Source organism: Schistocerca gregaria, chromosome 4, assembly GCF_023897955.1.
Source record: "Schistocerca gregaria isolate iqSchGreg1 chromosome 4, iqSchGreg1.2, whole genome shotgun sequence".
Taxonomy (NCBI): Eukaryota; Metazoa; Arthropoda; class Insecta; order Orthoptera; family Acrididae; genus Schistocerca; species Schistocerca gregaria.
In genome coordinates, this window is record NC_064923.1 from 775,336,753 (window position 1) to 775,355,023 (window position 18,271).

Sequence of the window (18,271 nt, forward strand, 5' to 3'; positions counted from 1 at the left end):
TGAAAAGAACCTAGCGGGCACAAACAAAGGTGGTTGAATGTCTCAGCACTACCAATGGAGAAGTGACTGACTGTCGTTCGTCGATTACTTCGAATGAGAGTGTCGACACGTTCCAACACACAGCTGTGTGAGGCCGGCCGGTACACGGAATAGCGGACAGGTTTGTGTGACGTTGTTGCAATGATGACAGACGGATCGTTCTACGACTCACCTTGCTTTTGTTCACTGCCAGATCTCTGTAGACATTCTGCAAGCGCCTATGATACGATGGTCTTGTTTCAGACTTACTGACAGCTCTCTGCTTGGAAAGCACCCCCGTTCCCTGTTACAGACGCCATTTTGAAATTTACGTATAATGCCGCCACATATCGGAACATCATGTAACCATAGGTTCTGAAGCGGGAATATTCCACAACAAATTCCGCATCTTTTTAACCGAAATTGGCCGGGAAAAATGTGTTGCATTACTTATCCAAAGCCCGCTGTATGTTTGCTTAAACGACTAGCGTGCGCCAACCAGTGCACAACGGTGGCTTCCCCTTAACGACCCTGAACAGATCACCCAGAATCCAAGTTCAAGACCCTCAACTCTGTGCTCTCAAAACCTGTGCGTGGAGGGCACGCTATTACTAATTTGAAGGGCAACAACTGTTACTAAATCCGTGAAAAAACAGGAGACAGCACTTGTAATTCCCTCTTTCTACATGCAAGACGCACAGTTATGTAATACGAAGTAGGCATTCGCTCGGCGCAATATCAGCTTGACGCCCCAAGAATTTTATCCAGAGCGACACAATACTAAGGGCTGACTCAGGTTTTACAGTGAACCCAAGTCATTCTCCCACACTGGCGAGATGGTGCTGTGCGTCTTCCTCTGAAGCAGAGCAGAAAGGAAGGAATGATGTCGTTGTACGGGTCCTCTAAACTTCCTGACCTCCGTAAAGCTTGCTCACTGCAGCTAATGAGGTTCAGTTACAGTCGATCTGCCGACAAGAGACGCTATCGGGACGCTTCTGGTTTCAAACCATGTTCTCAGACATGCAGCTCCAACTCAAGAGATAACTGCGAAATAGCTGCAACAAGGAAATGTCGTTTAACGATGTGTGACTGTAAGGTCACAATTATGTAGAGTGTGACGTTACGTGTTACGTCGTTGGCGTCTGTGAAGACCTTGTATGTTTCAATTGCATATAGTCTTTTTTTTTTGTACTACTTGTTGGACTTTAGACAATGAGTCATCCCTAGTCCCAAAATTCAACACAAACATGATCTGAAAATGTCAATGACGTCACACTCACTCTATCCAATGCTACGAATAGATAAACAACGATTATAGACTTGTACAAATCCTTAATAAGTATTGAACCGTATAGGACAATCTTGGCAGATAGGAGCTTTTGTTTGGGGTCGACCTGAAACCCAATAAAACCACAGAATCTTGAAAATACTAAAAATATACAAATTGTAACAACCACACACACACAATGCAACATTTCAAGTCAATGAACCAACTCCTAAACCAAAAAAATAAAAACGAATAAAACAATGCTAATAGTGCAAACCAACTATAACTGATATAGAAGACATCAGTTGACCTATATAGCTCAACTGAAAGCCCAACACCAATACGGAAAGTTAATAATCGGTATCACATAAAATAAGAAAGTGATAGAAATCCAGATAGCGATAATTAACGAAATTCAGCGTAGAGAATGTCACTGAACTGAATAAACCAGAGCCCTCCACAACAGTCGACGTGGACACCACCACAAGCCCCGAATCGTGATTCCTCTTGAGCAGTGGCATTTTATTTTATTTTATTTTATTTTTGGTTTCTGGACTGTTTGGAGGATACCTGATCTGTAACGCAACCCGAAGGTTAAGGTAAGATACAAGGTGATAACTAGGCGGTGAGGTGGTGCAGATAACGAATCTGTTATGCCATCTGTTGTGTACATAGTTCCACATAGTCAGCAGAATACACAATGTTCCCACTAGAGCGCGCCCCGCTAAGCACAACAGCGCAGGCGCAGCGCTCGTCTGTCTCCACACTACGAGATGGCGCTGCCATAGAGACGGACCAAATTCTGCTTCTGCCGATCCGCGTGTTAATATGTAACGCAGTTAATGAGATTGCTCCTAACGTAGAACCTTTTCTCCTCGCGGATCACACTCGCGCAGTGATACATGAATGCGTGAGGTGTTATAACGAGGGTACAGACCTCTGATGAGTCAGTCTAGATTTGTCTGTACCAGTCTATAGTCAAGTTTCAGTTTGCGCCTAATACGATTACCATATTCCTGTACATAGCCATGAAGATAAATGTATAGACACTTTTGTCAAGTATCAGAGATATATGTGAGAATAAGATTAACGTACCTACACTAAAGGAAATTCAGAGTGTCAATTATAAACAGCATCCAGAAACAAGTTAAGTAATTTTTATGCTTGTTATTATTTTAATAAATGTGTGTGAAAATTAATCAAGTTCTGTTTAAAGTTGGTCACCGTCAATCTGCTACTCTAAGCATGCAAATGGCATTTCTATTGTCTGACCTAACGGCAGATAAAGATAAACACGTCAGGATAAGACCACGAGACATATTGCTGACACTCGCCTACTTCGTTAGAGCGACAAGTCAAATAATCTGATGGTGTATGTACTGAAGGTCTTACAGTACGCAGACACCACACTATCTCTTTTATTTAATACACTGCACATTCAATAGTCATACTGACGTCCCATGATGAAAGATATTTTCTCACTGGAACCTGGTATTTTCATTTTATTACTTTGTTTCATGGCGTTAAGATGAGAACGTCTCTACTGAAAATCAATGTCGTTCAAATTTTTCATTCTATAAAACGTGTCCCAAAAAAACTAGGTGGAACGCCACTTTCTATTACGTAGGATAACGATAATCATCATCTACAGCAGCAACAGCAACAGCGTCATTATCCTCGTCACGACCACCACCACCACCACCACCACCACATCAGCAACAGCAATAGCGACGATTACTTACCATCCACTGCTACATAAAATCCCCATGTGGACCCTGTTGCGTCGAATGGTAAAGCTCTTTAATCGTACAGAAATGCTGTACAGTGGCAATAACATAAGGAAATAGTTCCTAGAAATCCTCAATCTGATTTGTAACGTAACGTAACTTTATTGGAGTTGTGGCAGCCTGCTTCTGTGGGTCCCGTTTCCCTGATTTCACAGGAAGCAGTTCAAGCGATGTGCTCGCCAAGCAGCAAGTGTACGAGTATATTCAGCGTTTTATGATTGCATGTTGCTGTACGTAGATACAAAACTCCAGAATGCAATTTTTTCTCTGTAGCTGAGAGTGTGCTCGTATGAAACTTCCTGGCAGACGAAAGACAAATGGCCCGAATTCGAATCTCGGTCTGTTTCTGAATCTCGAAAGTTTCAAATACAAAACTGTTTCTTCAAAAGATATTGTAGTGAAGAATCTCCATAAATTTCAGTTAATAATGTAAAATTTAAACTGTTTATAAAGTGGATGTATCCAGTTAAATGTTTCTACAGTGAATATTGTGAACAGAAGGAAAAGGTCCTCGGATCGGATCACCGCGTCAGATGTGCACAGTGTCTGTGCAGCAGAACGAGTTGACTTCATTCGGCACCTGGAGCGGGGCCCCTTACAGTCTCCACACCACTGTGCTCGGCCCGTGGCCCACTGCAGACGGGCTCGGCCCGGACGCCGTTGCGTCCAACACGCCAGACTCTTCTCAGCCCACCTCACTGCTCTGACCTTCACCTCTCCATTCTCGTCCTCTGCTCTAGGATCCAAGCAGACCGAGGGCAGGTTCCCAGGCTTCACTGAGGCGCCAACCTGAATCACTGTTAATAAGGGTATCCGTGATTTTAATTTCAATGAATTCACTTACGATGCAATCTCAGAATTTGGAGGTCTCCATCGGTAGCTTACTTTCCTCAATTTTCACAGTGTGTCCTGTTTGCAAACAATGCTCTGCGACCAAGGACTTCTCCAGTAGATCTAATCCTGCTTGCCAACCAGCCTGAGTGGCCGTGCGGTTCTAGGCGCTACAGTCTGGAACCGAGCGACCGATACGGTCGCAGGTTCGAATCTTGCCTCAGGCATGGATGTTAGGTTTAATTGGTTCTAAGTTCTAGAAGACTGATGACCTCAGACGTTAAGTCGCATAATGGACATAAGGACATCACACACATACATGTCCGAGGCAGGATTCGAACCTGCGACCGTAGCAGCAGCGCGGTTCTGGACTGAAGCGCCTAGAGCCACTCGGCCACAGCGGCCAGCCGTCACGTAACAGGCCGGCACTATCGGCGTTTCTAGCGCGTGAGTTTCCATACCCTGCTGGATGACGTGCCATCGATGATTCTAAAGGTTATGTGTCTGGCAACTTCGCCTTTAACGTCCGGACGCTTCTCAATCGTGTCTTCCCTGGTCGATGGAGAGGGTTCAGTTGCAAGGTCTGCTCGATCACCGGATCTCAGTCTGTGCGATTTCTGGCTATGGCGCCATCTCTAAAGTATTTGCAGAGCCCGTTCCAGATGTGGAGACACTGGAGCAGAGTAATCGTGCTGCCTTTGACACTGTTCGGATGCAGCCTGCTGATGTGAATGTGTGAAACAGAACATGCTACAGCTCATAGAAGGATGTGCTGAGGTACATGGGAACCATTTTCAACACATGCTGTAACTCTGGTTGCAGAGTACAGCACAGTCTGTGTAACAATCTGTGATCCAATAAATGCTCTCGAGCATGAAAAGTATGCATTCCCAGACGTAAGTTCAATAGACCTTTTTTCTGTTCCGTATCCTCTCATCGATCAGTCCCAAGAGTTTGTACACGGTGGGAAACATCACCCCGTACAGTAAGCACATACAGGGACGAGAACGTAAGACAAAACTGTTATATTTCTCGACGAGCAACTCAAGCCACTGGAAATAAAAGACCGCTACTCTTGCGACCATTAACAAGCTGTCGGGAAAGGGAAAAGAAACCTGCAGCACGTGTGACAGCGTTACAATCTGACGTTGATTAAACGGAGTGTAGTGGAACGCAGCTCCAGTGCTTCCGTGCCTAAACTGCAGAAAACTCGGGCAGCGGCTGTGGGGGCGGAATGCGTTGTAGGGGGGCGGCTGCGGTGTTTCCCACAAAGAGCAGCGGGCCGAGGAGGGCGAGCGTGGGGGCGCCTGCAGCGTCGCGACGCGTCTCCCCATTTGCGCCGCGGCGCCGCTGTTTGCATCGTAATGGCCGCTTCTGTGCGCGGCGGGCGGCGGGGTGAGGCGGCAACTGCCCCGCCGGCGTCGGGGGCGGAGCGGAGCGGGGGAGGCGAATTGAAAAACAGTGGGCTGGCTGGCTAGCAGCCAGTGCGTACACGGTCGCTGAGCACCGCCCTCTCTCTCTGCTGCGCCCCTAATGCTTTTACCTCGGGCACAGCTCTGCGCTGCGCTGCAGTGGCCCGTCCCCTATTCAGCGGGCAGGTGACTCGCTCGCAGGACCATCGGGCACTTAGGGGAAGCGGCGTCCCGTTCATTCACGGAATCCAACGAACTGTTAAGACGGTCTATAAGCGCTGGATAGGAGCGACGAAAGGCGAACTGCCAATATAAACGAAACTGTAGAAGAATCATGGATCCGGCACAGTAAACAATTACAGTATATTGAAGAATAAACCGCCTTCAGTCACAAGTTGCGTCTATTTACTGCAGCACTATGGATTTCGAGCCCTGGAGGCTCATCTTCAGGTGCTTTTTAGTGATTTACATCAGGTTTTTTTACTTTTCTTTTAGTTGTTTGCAGTTTAACATTGTATGATGTATGCTTCTGTTGTGCAGCTGGTATACACAATACACACCTTTAATTTTGTAGTACATACATAGTAACACACTTTTTCGCACATTGTAGTAGCAGAATGTGCGAAAAAGTGTGTGACTATGTATGTACTACCAAATTAAAAATATCTATTGTGTATACCAGCTGCACAACACAAGCAGACATCGTACAATGTTAAACTGCAAACAACTAAAAAAAATGATGTAAATCACTAAAAAGCACGTGAAGATGAGCCTCCAGGGCTCGAAATGCATAGTGCAGTAAATAAACACAACTTGTGTCTGAAGGCGGTTTGTTGTTCATTTTACTAAAGTAAAACAGTCGCGGACGAAACACTGGAAAACAATGTATAAAATTAAATTACTGTATAACTGAAGCCATAGAGAGAGATAGAGTCACGAAAGACGAGCCATCGATAATGGTGTGGCAGGAATTGACCCAATGGACATAGAGGAATTTAAGGTAATACAGGGTGGTCGGAAATTCCCTTTACAAACTTCTAGGACATGTAGAGGGTAGGGAGTACAGAACTTTTTGAATAGGAACCCATGTTCGGAATCGTATCGTTTCCGTTCTACGACAGTTTCAATGGATAAAAAAGAAAAAAATCGGGAAGTGTGTGTTGGGGGTACGACAGTTTTGTTGGAACTGTAGCAGTCGGGATTAGGCTAGAGTGTCGCTCACGATTGTGTATGGCGAGTGCTGAATACGGCAGTAGATTAGGGCGAGTGAGCGAGCTGCAAGAACCAGTAGGTTGGCAGGTGGTGGAAAAACAGAGATGCAGCGTAGCGCACAGTGCCGAATGGAACTCGCTGGAGTCAGCGAGGGAATTGAGAAGACTGGAGAATCCACTGCTGGATTTTCCTGGGACTAGTTTCAAGAAAGTCTCGAGCTTCTCAAGCTGTTGCTGAGACGTAGACAAGCCTTAAGCATCACTGTGAGTGAAGGTGCACAGTCAATAACTCAAAAGGCATCACATTTCACTGGCGTGTTCTACCTCTTTTCAACCTCTATATGTTTTGAGGACGTTTTGTGTTGTCGCTATGTTCTAGAGCGAAAATAATCTTTATTTATGCTTCAGGTAAAACTTGTATGTGGACAAAAGAGGCCAGTTCCACCACTCAGAGTTATTAGCTGTGCTGGTTTGGATCTATTAGTTGTGGTCAAACTTCCGGCGTTGACATTCCTGCAGTTCGTCGATGCCAACACTAACACTGTGCTTCGCGAAATGAGTATTCTGAAAGACCTGATGGTTTGCACGTAGGGAAACACCTTTGTGGGATGTTACGGTGAGGCTGGCGACGCAATTAATTCTCGTTAGATGTTGCAGCAAGACGGAACGCATTTATTTTGGTGGCAAAATATGGAAGTTGTACATCACATCGACAACTACAGCTGCTCTGTTACCGCGTCCACGGGTGTTTCGCGGATTACTCCACCCCAATCTTCTTCGGGGACGCACCACACCAATAGAGTAGACGTGGTTAATGTTCAGAGAGGGTACAAAACGTACCTCTCCATGAATTAGTATGGATGTTCCTTATGATCTGAGGGCAATCCAAAGGTGGTAATAATGGATTCAAAATGTTATAATATCTAGACAGCACAATTATTTAGACTACAAGCATAGATTCTTCACAACCGTGATGTTTATTAGCTGTTTAATGTCGAAATTATGAATAAACTATTGTTAACATGCTCGCAGAAAACGGATAAAATCCAATCTGCATCAGTGGAAAAGTATACTGTATAAAATGTAACCTCACCGGCTACAAGAGACAAGCTACATGCCAAGTTAAGAGATGTTTCCTATTAGTTTACAACATTTAATTAGCGGGCTGCCATCGATCAGGGTACAGCCATCGATCATTATGAGAATTCAGGTGGCCCAAAAACCTGTAAAACTATCTTAACCGTCGTAAAAATGCACAGCGCCCTGTTCAGTGGCTTGAGGGCTCAATGAGATTTCAAAGATATCGACAGGTCTTACCTGCCACATTTCTTACTAACACCTGACACTCTGACAAAGCTTTGTTCTCAGTGGATGTCGGGTCGATGAACAGTCTAAGAAAATCGTACCATGACGAGCAGTATCCAGGACAGTTTACATGAAATAACATTCCGGCAAGTTTCTCCCACGTAGATGAGACATGGACGCATCATTCTACGTCAGACACGAGGGAATTGCCGACGCGGTGGCCGACAAACTTTGAAGGTGAAGGAGTTGTTTTAGTTTTTGTCTTTGGGATCCTGTTCACTGACTACCTCTACAGGAGCAGTGCCATCACTGATGCTTATGAGAAGTTACATATCTAATATCAACAGTGAAGTATTTATTAAGAAATGGCTTTATTTTAATCCATCAAAGTACGATGAATAAAGTAATTGTCAGCAGTGAACTAAAACATTCCATACTTAGCCTGTGATGAATTTTACTTATCATTCACATTTAGAAGTTAATAAATGCCAATCATATTTATTTATTATAACATAAAAGCAGTTTAGCAGTACACTTATCATTAGTTCAATAAATAAAAGAATTAGGTACGCCAGCTGTTGGAATGAGATTAATTTGGACAAGATGTTCTGCTTATGTCCACAGCTGACCAACTTCAGTTGCACGTTTCAAACCACAATTACCAAACCATTAAAATCTTTCCATAACTATAACTAAAATAAGAAAATAATGTGCCGGATGTACACTGACTTGAACGGAAAGTCTTGCAACAAAATGGACAGCCTGACCGAACTGTGGCAAACCGACACTCCAGCATTTCCTTGCCTTTGGAATATATTGATCGAAATGTGATCATAGTGCGATTTTATTTTCAATACGTAGAAAAGCTATTCCTGCGTATGAAGAATGATGTGACTGCATCATAGCTATTGGACTTTTGTAACGTTACTGGAAACTTTCAGTAGGAATTTGAAAATCAGCAGGCCTGACGAACGTACAAATACAGCTTATCAGGGTCTTTCAGACATTCAGAAAGGTCGATTGATTGGTGGGAGGGACATGTGAGAATCAATCCGAAAGCTCGCACAGTCACTTGGTTGTACAGCAGTGTCTGCAGAAAGAGTGGCCACAAGATGAACTCCGGACTACAGTGTGGCATGAGCAGTAAGAGTACAGTACTAGGCGACTGGATCTTCCTTACAGACAGGTGACAACAGTTGGGATCCAGGCAGGGGTTACACGGGGAGTGACACGAGGAAACGTTGGAAACGGATTAATGTAATGCTGGTTGACACCTCGAGTTGCCACACATCGTTATTGGTGGCACCGTACCACAGACGGTACTGTGTGGTACAGTAGGACTGTATGGTACAGCTGCAATACTCTTACACGTGGGTTGTTACAAAGTTTCCATCATCACCTTGAAGAACCTGAAACCCCGACCACCAGACATGGTGATAGTGAGTCCTCTTCTCCACATCCAGCCTTCAGTGCGAAATATACTCCCAGTGATGGATGACTTTGTGGATATGTCTGCACGCCACTTCTACATCTACATCGATACTCTGCAAATCACATTTAGGTGCCAAGCAGAGGGTTCATCGAACCACATTCACAATTCTCTATTATTCCAATCTCGTATAGCGCGCGGAAAGAACGAGCACCTAGCCTATATCTTTCCGTACAAGCTGTGATTTCCCTTATTTTATCGTGGTGATCATTCCTCCCTATGTAGGTCGGTGTCAACAAAATATTTTCGCATTCGAAGGAGAAAGTTAGTCATTGAAATTTCGTGAGAAGATTCGGTCATAACGAAAAACGCCTTTCTTTTAATGATGTCTAGTCCAAATAATGTATCATTTCTGTGACACACTCTCCCATATTTCGCGATAATACAAAACGTGCTGCCTTTCTTTTAACTTTTTCGCTGTACTCCGTCAGTACTACCTGGTAAGGATCCCAAACCACTCAGCAGTACTCTACAAGAACAGGTACAAGCGTAGTGCAGTCAATCTCCTTAGTAGGTCTGCTACATTTTCTAAGTGTCCTGCCAATAAAACGATCTGTTGGCACCACACCGCAGTAGTCCCAAGAAAACACTCAAAATCAACTGGTTCAGTGAAGATCGGGTGTTTGCGTTTTCAGCGGTGGTAAATTAAAACGTGTCCTCCGCTTGTTTTGTTCCCACGTCTCGACATCTCTGCCAGGCATCTAGCAATCGTCCGTGGTGATTATGCAGCAGGAGAAGTTTTCTGGATTTGTGTGACACAGCTGAAAATTTTCGCTGCTGCCTCTGTTCGGTGGGCTTCTTGAACGGGTGTGAGCAGTCATGGGAGGCAGCGGGTGGTGACCTTTGCCTCCAGCAGAATATCGTACAATATGTTGATAACTGACGCACGACTGAGTTTTCACTTTTCCACCTTTCGCGTCATTGTGAAGCGCCGGTCCTAGACTAGCAAGGCGTCCACTTTCGCTGCGGTTCCCGGTTACGTATCTAAAGATGGTCTGACACTTCATTTTTCGCAATTCACACTCCTTTGACAGCAGTGGAAGTGCCGGTCCCTCCTACAAACTGTTACATATTCTGGAGCAGTGCTGCGTTACACTCCCACCAACACAGGCTGGATTACTGCAGCGTTACTCCCCTTCAAATGCAGGCAACTAACGCCCGCCTGATATACCACTGTAGCAGTGGGAAGTGCCATTTTTTTTTTTGTCGTTTAGCGACGTACTCCGGTTCTGTGGCACGGGGATGTTAGTGTGAAGCAGCACAAAAAAATTATTACGTAACTCTTGTGTACCAAGCAAGAGGAACACAACAAATACCGCGAGACGCCGCCACCACATAAGCCAAAGCACTCCCTAGCGTCTCTCAGTGCCGTGCAGCAGCCTGCAGATGGCGCTCCCGAACCCGACCCTCTTCCTCCTCCTGTGCCACTTGCTTCAGCACGTCGTTTGCACCCGCCGACTGAGTGGGCAGCCGCCATAATGAGCGGTGCCAGCCGCGGACCGTGCAGCTTCCGACTTGTACCGGTGCACCTGGAAGTCCCCCCGCCGACAGGCGCCGCAACATGGGCGCTCCGCGGACACCGAGACAGTTTCGACTCATTCGTCAGACAGTTCACTTCACTGCCTGCAGCCTGCTCGGTACACTGCTTTGAAGACTGCCTTCCGACCTAGCAGTCGCTGTTTACTGAGAACTAGAACCATTAACAGTCTGCAGGCTTTCATGGCCGTTGTCACTACAGTTAAAATCTTCTAGGTTGTTAGGCCGAATCACATTTCCTTATAAATTATCAACATTTCGACCTCTCGGCTGGGATCTTCTTCAGGATGTTTCGGTGTTCTAGGACACCGAAACGTCGAAATGTGGCGCGGCGTAACAACCCAAAATATTTTTACTTCATTAACAGTGTGTCTGCATAATTACATTCAGGAACAGTGACAAGATCACTGTATCTCATTATAACATACTTATAATAAATGTTATTCGTAATTCCATGTTGTGTTGCTGCATTTCTGCTACAGGAAAACTCTTTTTCGCTACCGTGAACGCTTAGGCTGAATTAATAGTAGCATTCAGATACTACATCCATAACAGTAACTTTATTAACTTCTTCACCAAAGAAGACGAAGTAAATATTCCTGAATTCCAATCAAGAACAACTGCCAAGATGAGGAACGCAGAAATAGATATCCTCGGTGTAACAAAGCAGCTTAAATCACTTAATAAAGGCAAGGCCTCCGGTCTAGATTGTATACTAATCAGGTTCCTCTCAGAGTATGCTGGTAAAATAGCTCCATATTTAGCAATTATATACCACCTAAAGACTGGAAAATTGCTCAAGTCACACCAATACCCAAAAAGTGAATCACTAACGTCGATTTGTAGTTGGGTTTTAGAACATATCGTGTATTCGAACATTATGAGGTACCTCGAAGAAAACGATTTATTGACACATAGTCAGCACGGTTTCAGAAAATATCTTTCCTATGAAACACAACTAGCTCTTTATACTCATTAAGTAGTAAGTGCTATCGACGGGAGATGTCAAATTGATACCATATTTTTAGCTTTACAGAAGACTTTCGACACCGTTCCTCATAAGCGTCTTCTAACCAAACTGCGTGTCTATGGAATATCGCCTTAGTTGTGGGACTGGATTCGTGATTTGCTCTCAGAAAGGTCACAGTTCGTAGTAATAGACAGAAAGTCATCGAGTAAAACAGAAGTAATATCCGGCGTTCCCCAAAGAAGTGTTATAGTCCCTCTATTGTTCCCGATCTATATTAACGACATCGGAGACAATCTGAGTAGCCCTCTTAGATTCTTTGCAGATGATGCTGTCATTTACCGTCTTGTAAAGTCATCAGATGATGAAAACGAGTTGAAAAATGGATTAGATGAGATATCTGTATGGTGCGAAAAGTGGCAATTGACCCTGAATAAAGAAAAGTGTGAATTTATTAAATGAGTCCTAAAAGAAATCAGTTTTGGAACGATCACGTAGACAATATTGTCGGTAAAGCAAAGACTGCGATTCATTGGCAGAACACTTAGAATGTTCAACAGGTCTACTAAAGAGACTGCTTACACTACGCTTGTCCGCCCTATTTTGGAGTATTGCTGTGCGGTGTGGTATCCGCATCAGGTGGGACTGACGGACGACATCGAAAAAGGACAAAGAAGGGCAGCTCGTTTTGTATTATGGCGAAATAGGGATGATAGTGTCACAGACATGATCCGTGAAATGGAGTGGCAATCATTAAAACAAAGGCGATTCTCGTTCCGACGGGATCTTCCCATGAAATTTCAATCACCAGTTTTCTCCTCCGATTGCGAAAAAATTCTGTTGGCACCCACCTACAGAGGGAGAAATGATCATCACGATAAAATAAGAGATATCAGGGTCCCACAGAAAAATTTTAGAGCTCGTTTTTCCCGCGTGCCGTTCGAGTGTGGAACGGTAGAGAGGCAGGATGAAGATGGTTCATTAAACCCTCTGCCAGGTACTTTATTGTGAATAGCAGAGTAACCACGTAGATGTAGATAAGTGGCCCGCGGTTTGAGGCGCCATGCACGGATTGCGCGGCCGCTTCCGCCGGAGATTTGAGTCCTCCCTCGGCTATCGGTGTGTGTGTGTTGCTCTTAGCGTTAGGGACCGATGACCTCAGCAGCGAGGTCCCTTAGGAATTCACACGCACGCAAAGCAACTTTCTTTCCAGGTGACATTGAAAACTTAACGAATGTCCCTCATAAAATTACTGATCTGTTGGAAAACGCTTGATTGCTACCCGAATCGACATCGGATCGATAAGCAAACGACGTACTGAGATACAGTCCTGGTGAAACAGCATAAATCGTGTCAGTTATCAGCCTAATGCGTAGCTTGTTCAGCAACAGGGCGGTGCCAGAGGCAGAAATACGATCCTAGCAGTTCGCATCGTACAAGCAATCAGAATCCATAATTTGTCTCGCTGCTGCCAGCAATGAGTAGCACGATCCCTGCTTTCATGGCGCTACAGCCTCTACAGCAATGAGCAGCAGCTCTCAGCAGTACGAATTCACTTCTGGACTCCTTTTCTACGACAGGAGTCTACTGCCTGCACTGTCAACCGTAAACTACCTTTCCACGTTGTTTGACCTGCCGCCAGGCTATCTTCATATCGACGATCAGCAGCGCTGTCCGCATCTGTGCACATCGTCTTCATTACGGGCGAAGCATGCTTTCTTCATGGTCGATAGAGAGAGGCGATTTCTGACGCCTTCCTGAGCTTTTCGTAGCAATAAATGAGAAGCACCGCTTGCGTTTCTTGAGATTATAGAATTTTTGTTAATTCGCCATCCCATGGTGGTGTATTCAGGATGCGATGTTTTAGATGCGACGAATTGTGAAGCTCTGTTCTTTCCAGCCAAATACCAGCTAGTTGGTAGTGCGACAAAGGGGATCCTCACTGAAAATAAGTAAACCGGACAAAAAGAACAGTTACCTACAAGAGGGAACACACTAATACGTTGTAACACAATCTCTAGCCCTGATAATGAACTGACAGTTCCAAATACGCCCAGATATTTTCTATAGAGCTAAAATCGGATAACTTAGTGACCAATTTTAGATGTGAAAGGACGCTTGAGTATTTGTGTAATCAGGAAATCACCCGTAAATACCTGTGAACAGAGCTGATGTCATCTTGTAAGACTGGAGTTAGTACAACAGACTCTACACCTTCATAAATATTCTGCAAGCCGCAGTATGGTACGTAACGGAGGGTACGCCGTAACACTAATAGTCACTTCCTTATCTGTTTCACCCCAAAACAAAGCGAGGGAAAAACGACTGTCTTTATGCTTCCGTATGAGTCCTAATTTCTCTTCGTGGTCTTACGGGCAATATTTGTTGGGAGCAATAGAATAATTCGGTAATGAGCTTCAAATGCAGGTTTTCTAAATTTTCTCAGTAATGTTATTCGAAAAGAACGTCGTCTTCTCTCCAGGGCTTCCCGTTTGAGTTCCCGAAACATCTCCGTAACACTTACGTGTTGTTCGAACCTACAGCTAACGAATTTAGCAGTCCGCCTCGGGAACAGTTTGAATCCGACCTGGTACGCGTCTCCAACAATGGAGGACTAAAGGTCTCAGCAGCGTCCCATATGTGGCCTCCAGTTTACTAAAACTCTCCCAAGAAATATTACATTTCCTTCCCTACCACAGTTCTCACATGCTCGTTCCAATTCGTATCGCTTTGCAACGTTACGCCCAGATATTACTGTATCAAGCACTACGCTACTAACGCTGTATCCTAACAAAAAATGGCTCTGAGCACTATGGGACATAACATCTGAGGTTATCAGTCCCCTAGAACTTAGAACTACTTATACCTAACCAACCTAAGGACATCACACACATCCATGCCAGAGGCAGGATTCGAACCTGCGACCGTAGCGGTCGCGCGGTTCCAGACTGAAGTGCCTAGAACCGCTAGGCCACACCGGCCGGCTGTATCCTAACATTACAGGTTGTTTGCCCTACTCATTCGCATTAACTTACATTTTCCTACATTCAGAGCTAGCTCCCTTTCATCACACCAACTAGAAATTTTGTTTACGTCATCTTCCATCTTTCTACAGTCACTCAACTTCGACACATTACCGTGCACCACAGCATCATCAGCAAACAACCGCAAACTGCAGCACACCCCGTCCTCCAAATTATTTATGTCCGTAGAGAACAACACTGGACCTGTCACATCTCCCTGGGCCACTCATGATGATACCCTTGTCTCTGTTGAACACTCGCCGTCGAGGACATACTTCAGCTTTTCACCGGACTTACATTATTTGACTATTTTCGGCAACTTATTTTGCACGATTTTACGAACTTTGACTTTCTTTCGAGACCTCGCACACATTTTTGCTGTAGGTATTTATAATAACAAAGTTTAGTGTACGTCACAATTATTGGTGAGAAACTGCGCTTCCGGATCCTGAACGTTTGCTGTTGATTTTTGTGGATTAACTCGCAGGTAAGTAAACAGGTGTTTTTGTATTCGATGCTCTGCACGCAGTAGAAACATCAGTTACTGTTAGACTGTTTTTCATTGGAATCTGCAATCTATGTGAGGTCACCATTGACACGTGTTAATAGTGTTCAGTAAACGTTTACTTGTTTTACGCTATAATCTTTTGTTTCATCAGCATTGTTAATGCTATGGAGTCTCTTCAGTAATTTCACCTGTTTGTACGTTATTCGCTAATTTGCCTACTTGCTAGAAGGATTTAGAATCATTCTCTTGTTAGTGGGTGGGTTTTGGAGGTCTGGTTCATCCCAGACCCAAATGATATCATAAAAAGGAAGGCCAAAAAAATTTGGTCGTGTACTGATCACACCGGTAGCAGACAATAAATCCACCAGTGCGGTCGTGACACGCCGCAGCTTAAACGCCTCACTGGTCCATTAGTGGAGGTCCACAGTTCGAAGAGAGGCCAAGCTGCGGCTCAACGAGCCGTGCTACGCGAGTGCAGTCAGCTACTGTCCGTTGCCTTACTTATACGTCTGCTACAGTTGCATCGTCACGCTACTGACTGCTACCACTCTATAAGCGGCGATGAAAGAGTTTCCGTTTGAAGGCCGCACTAACACCTTGCCTTCATACTGCTGTTTATATACGTGCATCAGAGTCCTGCTGGGTTACATATACGCCCTCGAATGAAATGTTTATGACTGCCCCTTAGTCAGGGTGATTCTGCTACCCCTGCAGCTGGGTTTTGTGCAGCCCACACCGCCTTCAGATACGAGGGCTATTCGGAAAGTAAGGAACGATAAGTCCGCGAAATGGAAATCACAGTGAAAATCAAAACTGTTTTATTTGCAACAGTTGGCGACAACTTCCAGCTACTTATCTCCATAATCGCCGATCCGACTTAGACGTTTGTCGTAGCGTTGTACCAACTTTCCAATACCGTCGTTATAGAACGCAGCCGATAGTGCTTTCCGCCAATCCTCTACGCTGGCCTACATCTCGTTATCTGTGCCAGAATGTTGTCTTCATAGCCAGCTGTACTGTGGGTAATCAAACAGTTCCAGCATCATCATTGCCCCTGTAGAACGTGGCTGAAAATTGTCTTGAAGAAGAAAACGCATGACAGTTATGTAATGTTGACTGCATAGCTTCAGGCGAAATTTCTCAGCAGGTCCTCGTACTTGGCAGGAGACACTGTTGTTCTAGGTATCTTTATGTGCTCCCTGTGTGCTCAGAACTGAAAAGAACGACGTAATGCGATCGGCAGGCATACTAGAAATACTGCCCAACACACCTGTACAAAACTTCATCGGATTTTCACTGTGGTTTCCATTTCGAGACCGAACGTTCCTTACTTACGAATAACCCTCTTAGTGCGCTCAAGATTTTCATATTCTCTTGCTCACTAGGTACAAACTATTACTCCTACAGAAAAAAATGAAATTTTAGGTGGTTAAATTTTGTAATGGGAAGTGTTTTTTCTGGGGTTCACAGTTTACGAGCTATTCAAGAAAAACGCGTTTGAAGATCATTTTCGTAAGTTTTTCTTGAATAGCTCGAAAACTATGGCCTATAGAGAAAGCGTATCCCTGCACAAAATTCAACTGCAATAAATTTTCTACGGAAAAGTCCTGTTCATTTTTTCTGTAGGACTAATTGTTTGTGAGTAGCGAGCGAGAAAGAATGAGAATATTGATGTGGTATTAGAAAGCATTGGGGTTGCACAAAATCCAGCGGTAGGGCAGCTAAATGGCTCTCAGCACTATGCAGCTTAACTTCTGAGGTCATCAGTCGCCTAGAACTTAGAACTAATTAAACCTAACTAACTTAAGGACATCACACACATCCATGCCCGAGGCAGGATTCGAACCTGCGACCGTAGCGGTCGCTCGTTTCCAGACTGTAGCGCCTAGAACCGCACGGCCACTCCAGCCGGCGGCAGCTAAATGAGCCGCCATATCGTCTACACAGGTCCTAAAACGCCCAGTGTGCTCATTTAAGGCGATAACTAATATTTTCCCTGGTGCGCTAATATGAGAGGGTTTTCCACTTCCGTCTTTTGTATTACAGTCAAGCGAAAAGAGCTCCCAATTACCTTACTCGGAACCGAAAGAAAATGTTTGTGTTATTATATGTTCCTGAAAAAAATGTTGGTCTAGTTGGTGAGTCATCGTTTATGTGAGTCACAGAGTAACATAGATTGCCTTTCCGACTTGAGCAGCTTACCCATCAGAGCCGAGGGTTGGTCACGTAGAGATGTCGATAAGATATCACGATACGTTGTACGGGGTGCAGGTGTGTGAGCAGCAACGTCCGAGGTAGACATTAATTCCACCACGAATAAGAAAAAAATGGAGAATTGTAGCCCTGTGGAACTGGGTCTTGACTGGGACACTAGACACACGGGTCGGTTTCCCACAGCAAGAATGCGCAGTCGTGAATGCGTCACGTCTGCATCCCAGTCGCAGCGTGGTTTCGTCTTCTGGCGGGCCGTGGTCCTAAGCGGAGTACAGACTACGGATGTTGCGGCTGCGCCTGCAGGCAGGCAGCCAGGCACTCACCCGAGTCGATTCGCACTTCGCTGACGAGAATCCAGGCGGCGGCGAAGAAGAGCTGCAGGCGCAGGAAGCGCGCCACGCGGCTGTGCAGCGGCAGGCTCACGTTGACGCACGAGGGGGCCGCCCCCGCCGCCCCCGCCGCCCCCGCCGCCCCCGCCGCCCCCGTGCTCACCGGCGCCGTCGCCCACTGGTAGTGCACGCCGTCCAGGCTCAGCCACACCGACGCCTCCGTAAACACCTGCACAGCGCAAGAGAGCGGCCGACATCGCAACTGTGGCACAATACAGCACAGTACAGAGAACCGCCACCGGCGCTACAGGTTGGAACGGGACATCCTCCTCCTCTAGCATTCGTTAATCAACTGTAGTTGCTGATACCAGTAT

At 45.3% G+C, this 18,271-nt stretch overlaps 1 protein-coding gene across 1 annotated transcript in view; it reads right to left on the reverse strand.

Moving 5' to 3' along the window:
• Nucleotides 1-18,271, reverse strand: part of LOC126267932 (discoidin domain-containing receptor 2-like) — a 737,095-nt gene that overhangs the window by 204,802 nt on the left and 514,022 nt on the right. The window contains exon 8 of the mRNA XM_049973242.1: nucleotides 17,892-18,126. Within this exon, the coding sequence (XP_049829199.1) occupies nucleotides 17,892-18,126 (235 nt within the window). The remainder of the gene's footprint in view (nucleotides 1-17,891; nucleotides 18,127-18,271) is intronic.